Source organism: Pelophylax lessonae (assembly GCF_965119305.1).
Source record: "Pelophylax lessonae genome assembly, chromosome: 9".
Classification (NCBI taxonomy): Eukaryota; Metazoa; Chordata; class Amphibia; order Anura; family Ranidae; genus Pelophylax; species Pelophylax lessonae.
Genome location: NC_138776.1, coordinates 37,803,780 through 37,824,730, shown reverse-complemented (window position 1 = coordinate 37,824,730; position 20,951 = coordinate 37,803,780). Strand labels below are relative to the sequence as shown.

Below are 20,951 nucleotides of genomic sequence, written 5' to 3'. Positions count from 1 at the left end.
CCCACATGTGAGGTATCGCCGCGATCGCCAGAGCATGGGCAATAATTAAAAAAAAAAGAGCTACAGTCTAACTCTAAAGTGGTAACCGTTAAATAAATTTAAAGTGTCGCCTATTGAGATCTCTATTGACCGTAGTTTGCGCCATCCCGCGGGGGGGCGCAATTTTAAACCGTAACATGTTGGGTATCTATTTACTCGGCGTGAGAAATTTTTTTAAAAAAAATGGCGTTTTAAAGACCACTGCGCAAATACCGCATGACAAAAAATATTGCAATGACTGACATTTTATTCTCCAGAGTCTTTGCTAAAAAAAATATATATAATGTTTGGGGGTTCTAAGCAGTTTTCTAGGAAAAAATACTGATTTTAACTTGTGAACAAAAAGTGTCCAAAATAGGGCTGGGGCTTAAGTGGTTAATATACACTTCTTGTTTTTTTTTTTTTTTTTTTTTTTTCTTTTTTCCAAAGACATGTAGCAGAATACATTTTGACCTAAATTCATGAGAAAATTACATAAATATGTTTTATAACAGAAAGTAAAAAATATTGTGGGGGGTGTACAAAAGTTTCCATCTTTTTTTAGTTTATATATTAAAAAAAGAAAAAAAAAAACAGTGGTAATCTAATATCACAAAAAGAAAGCGCGCTTTGTGTAAAAAAAAAAAAAAAAGATATAAATTTAATGTGGGAACAGTGTTGCATGACCGTACAATTGCCAGTTAAAGTAGCGCAATAGCAAAAAATGGCCTGGTCACGAAGGGGGTAAAACCTTCCCGAGCTCACGTAGCTAAGATGGTGTTGGGTTTCATTATAAAAAGAGAGTGAGTGTGTATGTGTCAGCGATGTTAGATTGGAAATGGTTCCATGTACTCTGTATTATGATACAGTATATGTTAGTGCTATATTACACCCTTTAATTTAGAAGTAATGATAGAATAAATAATAATATAATGATAGCAAAACTAAATCTTCAGTTATTATCACAATGACCCAGTATTTATATATAGAGCCAAGCCCTATTATAATCTTGCTGAGTCACATGTGACCTAGTTTAGCAGCATGCTATTTGCATTTTTAAGTAGTGTCACGGAATGCCAGTCTTACATAGTTACATAGTAGGTGTAGTTACATTTACCCCCCTTCGTGACCAGGCAATTTTTTTCGATACGGCACTGCGTTACTTTAACTGACAATTTGAGGGGTCGTGCAACGCTGTACCCAAATAAAATGTATGTCCTTTTTTTCCCCACAAATAGCTTTCTTTTGGTACTACAGTATTTGATCACCTCTGCGGTTTTCATTTTTTGCACTATAAACAAAAAGAGATTGACAATTTTGAAAAAAAAAAAAACAATGTTTCTGTTACCGGTATAAAACGTATCCAATAAAAAAATTTTAAAAATCTAATTTCTTCAAAATGTTAGGCCAATATGTATTCTGCTATATGTCTTTGGTAAAAAAAAAAAAAAAAATCCCAATAAGCGTATAGTAGTTGGTTTACACAAATGTTATATCGTCTACAAACTATAGAATAGTTTTATTTATATTTATTGTTATTTTTTTTACTAGTAATGGCGGCCATCAGCAACTTTATTGTGGGACTGTGATATTGCGGCGGACATACTGACACTTTTGACACTTTTTGGGGACCAGTGACACTAAAACAGTGATCAGTGCTAAATATTATGCACTGTCAGTGTACTAATGGCACTGGCTGGGAAGAGGATAACTTCAGGGGCGATCAAAGAGTGAACTATGTGCCTAACCAGCTCTTTAGTATATTGTGTGCTGCTTTTACTAAGGGAGGAGATGTAATTTATTCCCCGCTTTGCAGGAACACAAATTCCATCCCTTACTTTCTGTCAGAACAGCGATCTGCCTTGTTAACATAGACAGACCGGAGTTCTGTCTCTCTGCCTGATGAACAGCGGGTGCCGGAGGACATTGAGTCCTGTGCACCCACTGATTGGCTTCCGCTGTGTGTAATTACAGTGAAAGCGAGCCACTGGCAGCATGCATGTGTGCCCCCTACCCGAAATTGTCAGATCACACACACCCGCATATATATATATTGTTTTTTTTCTTATAGAATAGGTGCAGGAACTCCCCTATATGAGTCACCCCTTGTCTCTGCCCCCTACCCACCTCTAAGAACCATTTCTTGGTTCCACCCCACTACCCAGTATTGCCCCTTTTAGAGAATATAGAGCCAAGTATAATTTTTTGGTGCAATGTAATTTGTATGGAATGTTTTTAATGATAACAAGAAAGGACGTAAAATACATCCTCTGTAGCCAGCAACTATACCCCCCCCCCCCCCCCAGCAACAATAGACTCCCAGCAGCCAGCATTAATAGACCCTCCAGCAGCCAGAAACAATGATAGATTGTTAATCTTTGGACACACTAGGATTAGAGATTGGGAATGGTAGAGTAGAAATCACATGGTCATGTTGGGACGGGCATGAAGAAGACTCCAGTAGTGCCGGGTTTATCTCAGCACATTAATCTATACACCCTGGCATAACAGTCGTAACTGGGTATGTCATTGGACATATTTGTCTAGCAGTTGGGACCATACATGCGCAGTAGAAATTGAATTATTTCTGTATGACCAACTTTTAAGTATGTATTGATGTTCGATATTAATATGCCCTCTTCAGCTTCTTGTTTGACCTGGAAGAAGAATTTGAGAACAACATGTACAACTTTCAAGTGTGCGAAGTGGTCATCAGTCATGAGCCAAACTTTCGCAAAGTCTACCTGCCATACGTCACCAACCAGACCTACCAGGACAGAACCTTCCAGAGGCTGATGTAAGGTGACCTCCATTCAGGTTATAATGATCAGGTTTATGTACTTACGGCTTAAGTTTCCGTCAGATCTATGCATTCTAAGATGGCTTGGATGGAAAGTGACTTGAGTAGTGTAACCTGTGTAGGAGGAGACCCCAGTTTGTGAAATGTCCTGCTCCTCCAAGTCTATAGTAAGGACTCAAAGTAAACCTGTCACTAAACTAAGCAATTTCAGCTGAGCATATATTGAGAAAAATACAACAGCAGAGGCCACCATCCATTGCACATATCAAAATAATCAGTAGATTATAAAATTACAAATTACAAATTATATAGACAGCTCCGGTTATATGCAAATCCCCTTCTAAAGCAAAGCTTGGCCTGGCCTCATTTTACCTGTTTGGCAGCGCAGGTAAAATACCCAACCTGCGGTACGGAGTGGGTGACTTTGCCAGGTTCTGTGTGAAAATTGGAAAACTCCTCCATCATATGGCCAGAAGTTTTCATTTATATTAGCTGTTTTGTCAAGGATAATGTCTTGAATTAATTTTAGCAGTTCCTTTTTTGAAGACAATTTTGCTAGGTAGCCAGTGTTGTGGAAGAAGCATGCCAACTTCCTGTCCCCTGGAGTTTTTTTTTTATTTTTTATTTCAGCACGTACCAAGCTGTCCCCCCCCCCCCCCCCCACACAGTTCTTCTATCCCACCGGATGTCCTCATACTTTCTGGTTGAATGACGTGGAGCATATATAAATGATTAGCTTTGTAGGTCTGGAGCTCAAAAAGGATTGAAGCCTAAGCATCAGAATGACATCCAGTGAATTGTCACTCTCGAAGGAGAGGCCAGTAATGGCCACCCCCTTACTAATCTCATGACTGAGGCTCTTTAGACAATTAACAAGGTGATAGCACCGAGACCCCTCTCTGTAGTCCTACCAAAAATGACACTGAAATAATCAATATATGCTCTCTGAAATATGTTACTTTCCCTTTAATCCCCTACATGTATTCTCACAGGTGGTATATTGATGCTCATCTCCTCTGTGCCTGAGACAGTTGTCACTGCTACCCTCTACTACTGCCACCTAAAATAAAAAGTCTTTCTTATTAACCACTTTACCACCGGAGGATTTTGCTGTCTTACATCTGGGCCACTTTTTGCGATTCGGCACTGCGTGAATTTAACGGACAATTGTGCGGTCATTCGACGCTGTACCCAAACGAAATTTACGTCCTTTTTTTACTACAAACAGAGCTTTCTTTTGGTGGTATTTGATCACCTGTGCGATTTTTACTTTTTGCGCTATAAACAAAAAAATGAGCGTACATTTTGAAAAAATAACAATATTTTTAACATTTTTTTTTATATGAAATTCCCCCCCAAAAAAATGTAAAAATCAAAATTTTTTTAAATTTTTGGCCAATTTGTTTTCTGCTACCTATGTTTGGTAAAAAAAAAATCACAATAAGTGTATTTTGATTGGTTTGCGCAAAAGTTATTGCGTTTACTAACTAAGGGAAAGATCTCTGTCATTTTTGGTGGGTTTTTTTAATGAGTAATGGCGGCGATCTGCGTTTTTTTTCTTTTGCGGGACTGCGACATTTCGGCGGACAGATCGGACCCTTGACTGACATTTTTGACACTTTTGGGGGTACCGGTGACATTACTATAGTAATCAGTGCTATACATATGCACTGTTACTGTAAAAATGACTCTGGCAGAGAAGGGGTTTATTTTATTGGAGAGGGAGGGGTTAATGTATGCCTGGTGCTTACTAACACGTGTGGGGGAGGTGACTGAGTGGCACAGGGACAGATCGCAGGGTTCAGCTATGCTGAACCCTGCAGTCTGTCACTGTTTGTCACTTAGGAGATCCGCCCGCTTTGATTACACAAGCGGGCGGATCTCCAGACTCGATTCCCCGACGATCGGGGGAAGAGCGGCGGTGAACACCGCCGTTCCTCCCCTGGCCCAACTCCCGCTGTGACTGAATAGGTCTACGTTGCTGGACGGGAACTAACCACTTTGCCGCAGTAGAGCTCGAGTGAGCGGTCGGCAAGTGGTTAATTTATGTGCTTATTATTCTAGCCTAGCAAAAATATCCTTTGCTTCTTCCTTTCATTCAGGAATAATAACCCGCGGTTCCAGCAGGTTTTAGCGAAGCTTGAAAGCGACCCTGTGTGCCAGAGACTGAGCCTCAAATCCTTTCTCATCCTGCCCTTCCAGAGGATCACTCGCCTTAGACTGCTCTTACAGGTAAAGTCTTCTTCATTGGTATTTAGATAGCCGGTCAGATACCAACGTTTCTATACCTTCCAACATGGCGGCAGGTCAAAGCCTACCTCTATCAAGCCCCCACCAAAGCATCTACCTTCTTTTTGGTTTGAGTGTCTCAACCATTGCCTATAAATATAATGTATGTATATATACAGTATATACGAACTATATATATATATATATATATATATATATAAACTACTGTGAAAAGATTTTGTAAATGAAAGTAGAACTATATGCAAAACTTTTTTTTTTTTAATTTTGGATAGGGTACGTCTGATTTTTTTTTCCGCCATCTGTGTCCCATTGCGGAGATTTCCCTTCACTTCCTTCCGTCCCAAAGCCAAACAGGATGTGGAAGGAAATCCCTGTAAATTAAGGAAATATTTGGGGACCTCTAGGTCACCAGAACTACTGTCCCCATTGGATGAATTCCCCTCTATTACTTTTCTGGGGACAATCCAAAATTTGGGATTTTCTTTTACTTTCAATGATAATGGTAATCAGGACAAATAGAGAGGGTGGATCTCCTTAACGGGGGCACAGACAGCAATTTTTTTTTTTTCACAATAAATACTGACCGGTATTCTAATCCCTCTCCAATCTATCCAAAACTAAAAAAAAAGTTTTTCCTTTAGTTATACTTTTAAGAACAAATTCAGAAATAGAAGTGTTTATAGTTTATTTTTATCAAAGATGTAAAGTAAATGAACAGAAGAGAAATCCAAATCAAATCAATATTTGGTGTGACCGCCATTTGCCTTCAAACAGCATCAATTATTTTAGGTACACTTACACACAGGAATTAGGCAGGTAGGTTGTTTCAAACGTCTAAACTAACTACAGATTTTCTGTGGATGTCGGCTGCATCAAATCTTTGTCTCTTCATGTAATCCCAGACAGACTTGATCATGTTGAGATCAGGGCTCTGTGGGGGCCAAACCCCTCACTTGTTCTTCTTTACACGGAGCATAGTTTTTAATGACATGGGCTGTATGTTTGGGGTCATTGTGCTGCTGTAGAATAAATCTGGGGCCAATCACACACCTTCCTGATGGTATGGCATGATGGATAAGTATCTGCCTGTATTTCTCAGCATTGAAGACACCATTGATCCTGAACAAATCTCCAACTGTATTTGCAGAAATACAGCCCCAAACTTGCGAGGAACCTCCACCATGTTTCACAGTTTCCTGCAGACACTCATTATTGTACCGGTTTCCATCCCTTCACCATACAGCGAAATATTTCCCATTTTGACTCATCGATCCAGAGTACCTGCTGCCATTTTTCTTCACCCCAGTTCCTGTTTTCATGCATAGAAGAGTCACTTAGCCTTGTTTCCAGGTCGGTGGTATGGCTTTTTGGCTGCAATTCTTCCATGAAGACCACTTTTGCCCAGACGTCTCTGGACTGTCGATGGATATACTTTGGTCCCACTGTTTTCTGCCAGTTCTGGGCTGATGGCACTGTTGGACATCTTCTGATGTTGAAGGGAAAAAAGCATGATGTGTGTTTCCTCTGCTGCATTATGTTTACTTGGCCGACCATTGCATCTACGGTCCGTAGTGTTGCCCGTTTCTTTGTGCTTCTTCAAAAGAGTTTGAACAGCCCATCTTGATACCCCGGTCTTGTGACATGAAACTGTCTTCCACAACCAGAAGCAGAATTTGGATGTTCCTCATTCAGTTCTAAGTTCCCTACACAGCTATTTCTGTTTCAGTTAATGACTGTGTTGTAACCTACATATGAAATTGATGATCATCAGCACCTGCTTGGTATAATTGGTTAATCATACACTTGACTCTAATCCTACAAAATTACTGACTTTGTGTAAGTGTACAAAGTGTGCAAGTGTAAGAATTAATGCTGGTTTAAAGCCAAAGGGTAATCACACCAAATATTGATTTGATTTAGATATGTATACACCTATATTCATATCCTGAATCATAATTAAATACAATTAACAAGAATGTGTTTTATTTGTTCATATACTTAATGATTTATAATATAATTTTTAATCTTGATCACTATTTCTTACCATTAGATCTGTTATTTACTATTGGTATATGAATCCCAGAATATCAGTCTAGAAATTTTGAACTATAATTTTGATTTAATCATACTTTTCAATCCGATACATTTTATTTATGTGATACACAATTGAGTAGGGGGTTTTTGAGGTGCCAGACAGTGAACTTAAAGTGACTGTAACAGTTAATTTTTGTTTTAAAAATAACAAACATGTCATACTTACCTGCTCTGTGTAATTGTTTTGCACAGAGCAGCCCCGATCCTCTTCTTCAAGGGTCCCCTGCCGGCGCTCCAGGCCCCTCCTCTTCATTGGGTACCCCCCAATGAAAGCCGCTTTCCATGGGGGCGCCTGTGCAGGCTTGCTCCCAAATGCCGCTGCTGCGTCCATTGACACAGACATGAGCACTTGGCCACCCCCCCTCCCCCCCACACACTCCTGTGTCACAGCTTTTGATTGACAGCAACAACAGCCAATGGCTCCTGCTGCTATTAATCTGACCAATGAGGAGAGCGACAGCAGCTGGAGCTGCTGCACTCGTACATATTACTGGATGGGATCGGGCTCAGGTAAGAGAAAGGAAGGTGTTGGGAGGAAGCTGCAGCACAAAAGGTATTATTCATTCAGGTGAAAAACCTTAAGGCTTTACAACCACTTTAACAAAAATTCTATTTTTTATTTTTTTTTGGAAAGTCAGCACAAATAATATAATAAAATTTCTTTTGCACAAGGACATGCTTTTAACATCATACATAAGATTTCTGGACACTCTGCACAATAACCTTCTACATATCCATACAAGGAGAGATAAAAAAAAAACATCACACCACCAAAACACGCGCAAACACCAGCAAAAACATAAGTTAACTATTATTAATAAATGAATTAATGTCCCAATCGATATTCAGGCCGAATGGCCTATAGGACTTAAAGTCAAAGATCCATCTAGTTTCCAGACGAGAAATGCCCCTTCTGATATTGTCCCCCCTCCAGTGGGGACAATATTGTTCAACAGCCATGAAGGAGGTACCTGTTAGGTTCCTCCCATGGCACTGATCATAATGTTTTGAAAGATTGTGCTTTTCTGATATTCGCAATGTGCTCCTTCATTTGCACCTGAAAAGCGCCCACAGTGCGACCAATATAATGTAGACCACAGGGGACAAGTAATGACATAAACAACATTCTTCGTGGTACAAGTTAACAACTGATGTCATATATTTTGGAGGTGACATTGGATTGGAAGGTGACATACTTCCTATTTTTGAGGGTATTAACAGAACAAACTGCACACCTATGACACAGATAAAAACCCTTAGGATGGTTAAAAAATGTTGTTTTCTTCTGGTGGACTGATAATATTGGGAGCAATGTATGTATATATATATATATATTTTTTTTTTTTTAGCGCTGCACTTTTATTTATAATTTGTTTACACAATTTTTGGTTGATTGTGGTGCTAGCAGCTTTGATTTAATTTAGTATTTTTCCATTAGCGCGGTACAGTTCTTTTTATTTTTGTACTATATTGGACACTATTGACAAAAGAAAAGGTGGCGATCGGCCCCTGACATAGCTTGTCTGTAGTGTCAATATATGTATACACCCAGATAGTTCAATGATCGCACAACCAAAAAATCTTTATGGGCCCCTACTCTTGCTGGTATCGCTATGTACTTGCATCCTCATCTAGATCAGCCTTTCTCAACCAGGGTACCTCCAGTTTTTAGAGATTCCTTGAGCAATTAACAATTTCTGCCTCTCGGGTTCGCAAGTTACCAACGGCACCATTGATCTTTTTAGCGATCTATAAAGGGGGAATTCCTCCAAATGACCACCAACGTAAGGGTCATTCTTCATACTGACCACCACACTATTGTATTGTAAGCTGGGAGTATAGTAACAGGGCAGGGGTTCCCTGAGACCTAAAAATTGTTTCAAGGGTTCTTCCATGTGAAGAGGGTTGAGAAATGCTGATCTAGATGCTCACTTGAGTGTCTAATAAAACACATAATTTTTACTACTCTGCTAAGTTGACTGTTTTGCACCTCAAAAGTCCCCTATATGTCGTAACACAATTAGTCATTTTCCAGTGGTAGCTGGATGTGGTGCCACAACCCATCTACTAGAAGGGATGGAGATCAGCCCCTGACATATATTGTCTGTAGTGGCAGATAATGTATACACCCTGATAGTCCAACGATAGCAAAACACCACAAAATCTTTATGGGCCCCTATTCTTGCTGGTATCGCTATGTACTTGCATCCTCATCTAGATCAGCCTTTCTCAACCAGGGTTCCTCCAGAAGTTTTTAGAGATTCCTTGAGCAATTAACAATTTCTGCCTCTCGGGTTTGCAAGTTACCAACGACACCATTGACCTTTTTAGCAATCTGTAAAGGGGGACTTCCTCCAAATGACCACCGACGTAAGGGTCATTCTTCATACTGACCACCACACTATTGTATAGTAACAGGGCAGGGGTTCCCTGAGACCTAAAAATTGTTTCAAGGGTTCTTCCATGTGAAGAGGGTTGAGAAATGCTGATCTAGATGCTCACTTGAGTGTCTAATAAAACACATAATTTTTACTACTCTGCTAAGTTGACTGTTTTGCACCTCAAAAGTCCCCTATATGTCGTAACACAATTAGTCATTTTCCAGTGGTAGCTGGATGTGGTGCCACAACCCATCTACTAGAAGGGATGGAGATCAGCACCTGACATATATTGTCTGTAGTGGCAGATAATGTATACACCCTGATAGTCCAACGATAGCAAAACACCACAAAATCTTTATGGGCCCCTATTCTTGCTGGTATCGCTATGTACTTGCATCCTCATCTAGATCAGCCTTTCTCAACCAGGGTTCCTCCAGAAGTTTTTAGAGATTCCTTGAGCAATTAACAATTTCTGCCTCTCGGGTTTGCAAGTTACCAACGACACCATTGACTGTTTTAGCAATCTGTAAAGGGGGAATTCCTCCAAATGACCACCAACGTAAGGGTCATTCTTCATATTGACCACCACACTATTGTACTGTAAGCTCGGAGTATAGCAAAGGGGCAAGAGGTTCCCTGAGACCGAAAAGTTGTTTCAAGGGTTCTTCCATGTGAAGAGGGTTGAGAAATGCTGATCTAGATGCTCACTTGAGTGTCTAATAAAACGCATAACAATAACTGCTAAGTTGACTATTTGGCAACTCAAAAGTCCCCTATGTGTCACAATTAGAGTAATTTTACAATGGTAGCTGGATATGGTGCCACAACCCATCCCCTAGTCCCATTTTTGTTTATTATGGATTGATCAATTTATTAACATTTATTATGGATTATTTTAAGACAATTTAATTTCTATTACTCAGTGATGCTATCATGGTTCTAGTAAGCTAATTATGTTCAATACATTTGACACTACATGACTCTACTATTTATTAAATCATCCTGATAAGCCTGTTAATCCACCCTAAAGAATGGGGTGCAGATCCCAAAAATGCATTGGCCTCCTTCCTAAATTCTTAATAAGTATATTAGATTGCTGTAGAGATTTGGTTTTGATTCCCTGAATGTCCTTTGGGTAAAGTCTAGTTCATATTCCTATCGCACACCTTCCTGGTTTGTAGGCTCGTGTATGTTGGGTGCTGAAGCGATCACCAGTTGGCAACTGGATTAGTTACAAGTAATTACATATTCGCCAGCACACCAAGGATCTTGCAAAAGCAGTCCAAAACTTTTATTCAAGTTACGATCACATCAAAAAATAGTACAACGTTTCGGAGCCGCACAGGACCCCATCACATGCCTGACGAAGGGGTCCTGTGCGGCTCCGAAACGTTGCACTATTTTTTTTTATGTGATCGTAACTTGAATAAAAGTTTTGGACTGCTTTTGCAAGATCCTTGGTGTGCTGGCAAATATGTATTTACTTTGGGTAAAGGCATCGCCGTTCTGGAATGGAGAACTAGGGACCAGGGCCAGGGTTAGGGTTAGACAGAGGTGACCTAGGAGAGGGTTTTGACTCAGGAAATGGGTCATGGACCCACCCCAAAGGTCAAAGGTCAGGAGGTGTGGCCTCAGAGGTCAAAGGTCACACCTCAACCTACTGTTGGACACAGCTGGTGCCGCTGGCTCCAGCTCCACCTAGTGTTGGACACAGGAAATAGGCGTGGACACAGGAGGTGGCGCTTTGTACTTTCTCTAATCGATGATATATGTGTGAGGTTTATATGCACCTCTGTTTCATAGGACAAGCAGCCTGTGATCCTAACTACATTATATTACTGCTGAAACCCTCAAGATGCCCATTTTTCTGTAATGTGTTTCAAACAGAAATTTAAGCCCACTGGTTATATATATATATACTTTTTTCTCTTTTCTTTCTACAGAATATATTAAAGCGCTCAGCACCAGGTTCCAATGAGGAGCTACAAGCTACTGAAGCCCACAATGCAATTGAAAAGGTAGAAAGCTTAAAAGCTGAAGTTTATTTTGCTTATATCTTGCCTTCCCTGACCCCCCCCCCCACAATAACCAACGTACTAATTAAATTTTTAGATAAAGTTTTTCTGTTACCTTATTTTATACCCTGCAATGTCCTCACTGGCTCTCTGTTCTTCTATATATACATTGCAGGCAGATCATGGCTAATGGGAGGGGGTCAGCATGGTGCTGTACATAACTACCTAAAAACATCCTTATGACCCCTCTGTGTCCGTCTTTTATTTCATGTTTCTGCCTGATAGATGATAAGAGACTGTAATGAGGGAGTCCAGAAAATGAAGGACACAGAGGAGCTGATACTACTACACCAGAAGATTCAGTTCGAGTGCAAGGTGAGCCACCCAACATCTGGGAACTCCTTATCTGAAGAGGAGAGATATATAGAGGAGCGAACAGAGTCCTCCAGCTGAGCAGAGTATTCTAGGGGAGAAGGCTTATGTTAGCCATACACCAGTAAAGAAAATTGTTCAAATGAGTTTTCAAAAAAGGAGCACAAGGGCATGAGAGTAAATGATATTGCCATCATGTAATGACCGATTTGCGAACAATATCGTTTTTATTATTGCATTATTTTGGTCTCTATTTTTCTTAATTTAATTTTTTCAGGGAACATTCACAGAAAATAATAATGGTATATAAAAATTGACATTCTTGATGGATGTATGTTTCTTGTGTATACTATTGCTATGCGCTTTATTTTAGACATGGCCGCTTGTTGACACGGACTTTTATATTCCGGGTTAATGTTTTTTCACACAAGCGCAGTACCAACCGTTTGTTTTTAAATGGACAAGAAACGCATTCATCTTTCAATTCATCATTGTTCGACAGACGTTTTCCAAACTTTTCCTTCGACTTGTATGGCTTAAAAACGTCACAGCCTATTATCGATTTGTGCCCATTAACTGAATGAAAAACGAACAAACTGTCCAAATGACAGATTTTTGAATGTTTATTGTAAGGACACCATTAGAGGAAGGAGCAGAATCCTCCAGTAGTGCAATGTATTTCAGTAGAGGAGAGTTAAGGTGCCCATACACTACCCCGGGGGTCTCCAAACTTTTTAAACAAAGAGCCAGTTGACCATCCTTAAGACTTTAGGGGGGCCAGACTGTGGACATTGGGGGTAGAAAAGGTCCTGATGCCAGTGGGGAAAAAACAATGCCCCATTTTTGGTGCCAGTGGGAAGGATTGTGCCTCATTGTTGGTGTCGTTGGGAGGATTCATGCCCCATCATTGGTCCCAATTGTTGGTGTAATTGGGAGGAATTGTGCACCATCATTGGTGTCATTGGGGGGATTAATGCCCCATTATTAGTGTCATTGGGAGGATTAATGCCCCATCATTGGTGTCATTGGGGGGATTAATGCCCCATTATTAGTGTCATTGGGAGGATTAATGCCCCATCATTGGTGTCATTGGGAGGATTAATGCCCCATAATTGGTGTCATTGGGAGGATTAATGCCCCATCATTGGTGTCAATGGGAGGATTAATGCCCCATAATTGGTGTCATTGGGAGGATTAATGCCTCATTATTGGTGTCATTGGGAGGGTTAATGCCCCATCACTGGTGTCATTGGGAGGATTAATGCCCCATCATTGGTGTCATTGGGAGGATTAATGCCCCAAAATTGGTGTTATTGGGAGGATTAATGCCCCATCATTGGTGTCATTGGGCCCAATTGATGGTGCAATTGGGAGGAATTGTGCACCACATAATTGGTGTCATTGGGAGGATTAATGACCCATTATTAGTGTCATTGGGAGGATTAATGCCCCATCATTGGTGTCATTGGGAGGATTAATGCCCCATAATTGGTGTCATTGGGAGGATTAATGCCCCATCATTGGTGTCATTGGGAGGATTAATGCCCCATAATTGGTGTCATTGGGAGGATTAATGCCCCATCATTGGTGTCAATGGGAGGATTAATGCCCCATAATTGGTGTCATTGGGAGGAGTAATGCCCCATCATTGGTGTCATTGGGAGGATTAATGCCCCATTATTGGTGTCATTGGGAGGATTAATGCCCCATCATTGGTGTCAATGGGAGGATTAATGCCCCATAATTGGTGTCATTGGGAGGAGTAATGCCCCATTATTGGTGTCATTGGGAGGATTAATGCCCCATTATTGGTGTCATTGGGAGGATTAATGCCCCATCACTGGTGTCATTGGGAGGATTAATGCCCCATCATTGGTGTCATTGGGAGGATTAATGCCCCAAAATTGTTGTTATTGGGAGGATTAATGCCCCATCATTGGTGTCATTGGGCCCAATTGATGGTGCAATTGGGAGGAATTGTGCACCACATAATTGGTGTCATTGGGAGGATTAATGCCCCATCATTGGTGTTATTGGGAGGATTATTGCCACATTATTGGTGTCATTGGGAGGATTAATGCCCCATCATTGGTGTCATTGGGCCCAATTGATGGTGCAATTGGGAGGAATTGTGCACCACATCATGGTGTCATCGGGAGGATTAATGCCCCATTATTGGTGTCATTGGGAGAGGATTATTGCCCCTTCATTGGTGTCATTGGGCCCAATTGTTGGTGCAATTGGGAAGAATTGTGCACCATCGTTTGTTTAGTGGGTGGAATAGTGCCCCATCATTGGTGTCATTGAGCCCAATAGCTTGTGTCATTGGATCATTAGGAAGATTTGTGCCTCATCACTGGTGTTGGTTGGGGGGGGGGGTGCCCCATTGTTGGTACCAGTGGATGAAATAGTGTCCCAAGGGCCAGATAAAAGCAAACAAAGGGCCACTTCGGGCCACAGTTTGGAGAACACTGCAGTAGACTTAAAAATCATTTGAAAATCTGTCATATGGACAGTTTGTTTGTCTTTTTGCCCAGTTAATGGGCACAAATTAATGATTGGTTCTGACGTTTTTGAGCCAAAAAATCGAAGGTTGCTGAATGGACGATAAAATGAAAGGTTAACGTTTTTCTCATCTGTTAAAAACTGAACTGTTGGTACTGTGCTTGTGTGAAAAAAACTTTAACCCGCAACATAAACGTTTGTGTCAATGAAACGTCATGTCTAAAATAAAGAGTATACAATGCCACATGAAACATGCAGCCATTAACCACTTTACCACCGGAGGATTTTGCTGTCTTACGTCTGGGCCACTTTTTGCGATTCAGCACTGTGCGACTTTAACTGACAAGTGCGCGGTCATGCAACGCCGTTTCCCACAAACAGAGCTTTCTTTTGGTGGTATTTGATCACCTGTGCAAGTTTTACTTTTTGCGCTATAAACAAAAAAAGAATGACAATTTTGAAAAAATAACAATATTTTTCACATTTTTTTATATGAAATCCCCCCCCCCCCCCCCAAAAAAAAATCAAAATGTTTTTATCATTTTAGGCCAATTTGTTTTCTGCTACATATTTTTGGTAAAAAAAATCGCAATAAGCCTATTTTGATTGGTTTGCGCAAAAGTTATTGCGTTTACTAACTAAGGGAAAGATTTTTGTCATTTTTGGTGTTTTTTTTTGTTAACGAGTAATGGCGGGGATCTGCGATTTTTTTTTTTTTTTTTGCGGGACTGCGACATTGCGGCGGACAGATCGGACCCTTGACTGACATTTTTGACACTTTTGGGGGTACCATTGACATTACTGCAGTAATCAGTGCTATAAATATGCACTGTTACTGTAAAAATGACACTGGCAGGGAAGGGGTTAATTTTTATTGGTGATCAAGGGGTTAATGTATGCCTCGTGCTTACTGATGTGTGTGGGGGGAGGTGACTGAGTGACACAGGGACAGATCTCAGGTTCAGCTATGCTGAACCCTGCAATCTGACCCTGCCTGTCACTTAGGGGATCCCCCCGCTTTGTTTACACAAGCGGGCGGATCTCCAAACTCGATTCCCCGACGATCGAGGAAGAGCGGCGATGATTACCGCCGCTCCTCCCCTGGCCCGACTGCCGCTGTGACTGAATACAGCAGGAGCGAGCCTCCAGCGGTGCGCGCGCGCCGCCGAGAGAGGGGAATGTCTGGCGACATAGGTCTACGTCGCCAGACGTTATCGAACCACTTTGCCGCAGTAGAGCTCCAGTGAGCAGCGGTAAAGTGGTTAAGGTAGGCAATTTTTATATACCCATTTTGTGACTGTTCCGGAAAAAAGGAAATTAAGAAAAATAGAGACCAAAATAATGCAATCCTAAAAACTATTTATTGTTCGGTCATCAGTCATTACATAATGGCAATATTGTTTGTTCTCATTAACACTTCTCTGTTTAGTATCACTTTAGAGCAGAGTCATTCAGCAGAGCAGAGTATTTGAGGAGGGGAGAATTCGAGGAGGATTGTTGTGTAACATGTATGTGTCTAATAAAATTATTTTACAAGACATTTCTATAAACCCATAGGTACGTTTGAGTAATTAAACTAGTTAATGTATTCAATGAATATACAATGAGGTAGAACAGACAAGCAGATTTTATATTGATTTGTTATCACCAATATTGCAGTGTCTCTGAAAACCATTTCATACATCAGGATAAATAATCTGGAATTAAACTTTTACTTTTCAGATTTTTCCCCTTATCTCAGCTTCCCGGCGTCTTGTTAAACACGGAGAGGTCACGTCTCTCGAATTCAACCCGATCAGCTTCAAGTGGAAGGGCACCACCCGGCAGGTCTATCTGCACCTCTTCAGTGACTGTCTCTTGCTGTCCCGGATCAGAGAGTGAGTCGTAGTCTCTTCTTTAAAGAGCTGAAACACATTGTTCTTCCTGCACAGAGTATATTGGACACCCTAAGGAATGTACAACTGTTCCTGCAGAGACTTTCCATTATGTCCTAGATGTCCCTTATTTCCTAGACCAGGGGTGCCAAACTCAATTTCATCGTGGGCTGCATCAGCAGTAGGGAGCCCTCCAAGGGCTGGTTGTATCTGGGGTGTGCTACATGCATGGTTCTGGAGTGCGCTACATACAGGGTGCAGAGTTCAGGAGTGCACTATGCACAGAGTGCCGAGTTCAGGGGTGTTCTATGTACAGCGTGCAGGGTTTAGGGGTGCGCTATGTACAGCGTGCAGGGTTCAGGGATGTGCTATGTACAGAGTGCAAGATTTAGGGGTACACTATGTACAGAGTGCAGGGTTCAGGGGTGTGCTGTGTACAGAGTGCAGGGTTCAGGGGTGTGCTGTGTACAGAGTGAAGGGTTCAGGGGTGTGCTATGTACAGAGTTCAGAGTTCAGGGATGTGCTATGTACAGAGTGCAAGATTTAGGGGTACACTATGTACAGAGTGCAGGGTTCAGGGGTGTGCTGTGTACAGAGTGAAGGGTTCAGGGGTGTGCTATGTACAGAGTGCAGGGTTCAGGGGTGTGCTATGTATAGCGTGCAGGGTTCAGGGGTGTGCTATGTAGAGCGTGCAGGGTTCAGGGGTGTGCTATGTACAGCATGCAGGGTTCAGGGTTGTGCCATGTTCAGCGTGCAGGGTTCAGGGGTGCGCTATGTACAGCGTGCAAGGTATAGGGGTGTCCTATATACAGAGTGCAAGGTTCAGGGGTGTGCTATGTACAGCACGCAGGGTTCAGGGTTGTGCTATGTTCAGCGTGCAGGGTTCAGGGGTGCGCTATGTACAGATTGCAAGGTTCAGGGGTGCGCTATGTACAGTGTGCAGGGTTTAGGGTTGTGCTATGTATAGAGTGCAGGGTTCAGGGGTGCGCTATGTACGGTGTGCTATGTACTGAGTGCAGGGTTCAAGGGTGCGCTATGTACAGCATGCAAGGTATAGGGGTGTCCTATATACAGAGTGCAAGGTTCAGGGGTGTGCTATGTACAGCATACAGGGTTCAGGGTTGTGCTATGTTCAGCGTGCAGGGTTCAGGGGTGCGCTATGTACAGATTGCAAGGTTCAGGGGTGCGCTATGTACAGTGTGCAGGGTTTAGGGGTGCGCTATGTACAGCATGCAGGGTTCAGGGTTGTGCTATGTTCAGCGTGCAGGGTTCAGGGGTGCGCTATGTACAGATTGCAAGGTTCAGGGGTGCGCTATGTACAGTGTGCAGGGTTTAGGGGTGCGCTATGTACTGAGTGCAGGGTTCAGGGGTGCGCTATGTACTGAGTGCAGGGTTCAGGGGTGCGCTATGTACAGCGTGCAGGGCTCAGGGGTGCGCTATGTACTGAGTGCAGGGTTCAGGGGTGCGCTATGTACTGAGTGCAGGGTTCAGGGGTGCGCTATGTACAGAGTGCAGGGTTCAGAGGTGTCTTATGCACAGAGTGCAGGGTTCAGGGATGCCCTATGCACAGAGTGGAGAGTTCAGGAGTGCCCTATGCACATAATGCAGGGTTCAGAGGTACACCGTGTACAAAGTGCAGGGTTTAGGTGTTCTTTATGCACAATTTTGCAACCCCAATCCCCCCCCCCCCCCCAAAGCTTTCTTGTATTTTCCTCTCTCTCTCCTCACCGACTCTAGTACCTCCCTGTGTAGGTGGTTCTGGCCCACCTTGCAGGGAGGTGGTTCTCGCTCTCAGATGCTGGAGATCTGTCCCAGCCCTGAGGCATGCAGGGATCTGAGAGCTGCTAAGAGCAAAGCTGTCACTTCTAAACACAGAAGGCTTCTGTGTTTAGAAGTGAGAATGGGGAGCAGGAGCCGAGGGTGAGAGCTGGAGGAATAAAGTTACGCCACATTCTGGCTGCAAAACTGGGTACGAGGGCCACATGACAAGGCCTGGCTGGCTGCATTCGGCCCCTCGGGCCTTGTGTTTGACATATGTATCCTAGATGTACCTAAGCGATCTTATACACATGTTCTGGGGATGGCCAAAATTGACCTTGTACCGGAAGAGTGCTTGATGATATTAATCATGCATGCCAACTCCATTTTTCACATGAACAAAGATGGCCCTATTGGCTCCAGTCTTCTCCAACCTTCTCAGTCTTCTGTCTCTGCTTCCAGCGGCCGCTTTGTGGTGTTTGACCATGCTTCAGACGTCCGTGTGGAGCGATGCGAGATAAAACTGCACAGCAACCAGAAGAACATCTTCCGCGTCTTCCTGAGGGACAGTGCTGCAACTCATGCACGGGACGGCTATCTGGAAGGCCATGAGATGCAATACATCTTCAGGACGGAGACCCAGTAAGTGTGCCAGTTGACAGTATGCAACTAGATGTAAGAATGAACATAGCATAGGGGGAGGCCATGCTGTAGCGTCAGGGATCCTCAAACTACGGCCCTCCAGCTGTTGTGGAACTACATGTCCCATGAGGCATTGACTAGGCATGATGGGAAATGTAGTTCCTGAACAACTGGAGGGCCATAGTTTGAAGACCCCTGCGGTAGCCTGAATTAAAGTCTTCTCTTCTTCTATATACTAAAGAGGAACTTAAAGGTTAACTCCACTTTCGTGGGTAAAAAAATTTGCAAATAAAAAAATAATATATAAAAAATAAACAAATAAAACATAAAACAAATATAAAAAAAAAAACGCATTTATATATTTAAGACGCAAGTCATTTTGTAATTGACCGTCATTAAAAATGACGTTTCCTTTTCAATCTGCAGCGCTGTCATTTTCTGTAAAATGCAATATGGCAACCTGGAGGCGTTCTGTGTACAGTATGCCCCTCCCTGCTTGTATGATTGGCTATCCAATTTCCCCAGAAGTCAGATTTTGGGCATCTCCTGTAATAAAAATGTCATTTTTGTTGAGATACTCCCAAATGGGAAGGGGACTCATGTCTAAAGGGATGCAGACCCTGTCCCTTTCTTATTAGAACCCTGCAAGTGCAGCAGCTGCTTGAAAATGATAAAATCGCTCCCATTCACATTCACTTTGACATGGACACAGACAAACAAACAGCTATTTCTTCAGAATAACAAAAGGTAGGAATCTGCAACAAAGTTTGTTCAATTCCTGCAATGTACAGAGATCACCCAGAGGAGAAGTTTTTACTATTTTTTTTTTTCCAACAAAAGTGGAGTTTTTCATAAAATCGATTTTAAAACAAATGTAAAAGTCAGAAGCTACAAAACTATATCTGCTTACTTTTCCGAAACGGTGACAGTGTAAATTATTATCACTGATCACTGTATTTGTGTCAGTGGCAGTTAGTTAGTTTCCCCCCCAGCATCAGTTAGTGTCAGATTGTCTGCTGCACTATCACAGTTGCAGTATAATTTACCATTACTGGTATAAGAAAAATATATATATATATAAATTCTAATATGTATACCATCACTTGTAGTCGCTATAACTTTCACAAAAACCAATCAATATGCACTTATTGTTTTTTTTTTTTTTTTTTTTTTTTTTAACCAAAGGCATGTAGCAGAATACATGTTGCCCTAAATTTATGAAGAATTCGATTTTCTCTTTTTACTAAATATGTTTCATAGCAGAAAGTAAAAAATGTTTTATTTTTTATTTTTAAAATTTTCGGTCTGTAATTCGTGTGTGTGTATGTATATATATATATATATATATATATATATAATAAAAAAATAACAAACCCAGTGGTGATCAAATTCCACCAAAAGAAAGCTCTATTTCTATGAAAAAAAATGTAAAAATATAATTTGCAAACAATGTTACATGACCATGCAATTACTAGTTAAAGAATAACTCCACTTTAGTGGGGGGAAAAATAATGGCAAATAAAGAATAAATAATAACGCGTATACAATTGGGACACATCTCGAATTGTAACTCAATGTTATTAAAAATGACCTTTCCTTTTCAATCTGCAGCTGTTGTAATTTTCTGAAAATGCAATCCAATATGGCCGACTGGAGGTGTTCTGTACACAGAATGTATACTGACCACACCCCCACAGACATCATTTCCTGCTTGTGTGATTGGCTCACCAATTTTCCCAAAAGTCTGCCTAAGATACAAGTCAGATTTCTGGCATCCCCTGCAACAAAAATGTCATTTTTGGGGAGATCCTCCCAATAGGAACACGTCTAAAGGGATGCAGGCCCAGCAGATTTCCTCATTAGAGCCCTGCAGCTGCCACAGCTGATAGATAATTATGAATCCACACCCATTAGACCCACTCAGCACAGAGGAACGAATAATGATTTTTTCAGAATAAAAAAAGTTAGGTATCTGCAACAAAGTTTGTTATAATCCCTGCAATGTACAGAGATCACCCAGAGGGGAATGTTTTTTTTTTCTCAAAAGCTGAGTTACGCTTTAAAGTAGAGCAGTGCTAAATAGCAATAAAATGCCCCGGTCATGAAGGGGGTAAAAGCTTCCGGAGCTGAAGTGGTTAATCTGCAAGGTAGGTGCTTCTGTCCTATTGCTATGCATTAATACTACAAAGACCCAAGACGGTGACAACAATTTTGGCTTTCTTGTTTGGTAGGCAGGTCATAC

The 20,951-nt window shown here is 41.6% G+C and overlaps 1 protein-coding gene across 1 annotated transcript in view; it reads left to right on the top strand.

The window, feature by feature from the left end:
* Positions 1-20,951, top strand: part of LOC309563501 (uncharacterized protein) — a gene marked incomplete at its 5' end in the record, with an annotated part of 67,514 nt that overhangs the window by 28,573 nt on the left and 17,990 nt on the right. The window contains 6 exons of the mRNA XM_082267895.1: positions 2,663-2,815; positions 4,921-5,050; positions 11,487-11,561; positions 11,844-11,933; positions 16,158-16,312; positions 18,530-18,709. Of these exons, the coding sequence (XP_082124021.1) occupies positions 2,663-2,815; positions 4,921-5,050; positions 11,487-11,561; positions 11,844-11,933; positions 16,158-16,312; positions 18,530-18,709 (783 nt within the window). The remainder of the gene's footprint in view (positions 1-2,662; positions 2,816-4,920; positions 5,051-11,486; positions 11,562-11,843; positions 11,934-16,157; positions 16,313-18,529; positions 18,710-20,951) is intronic.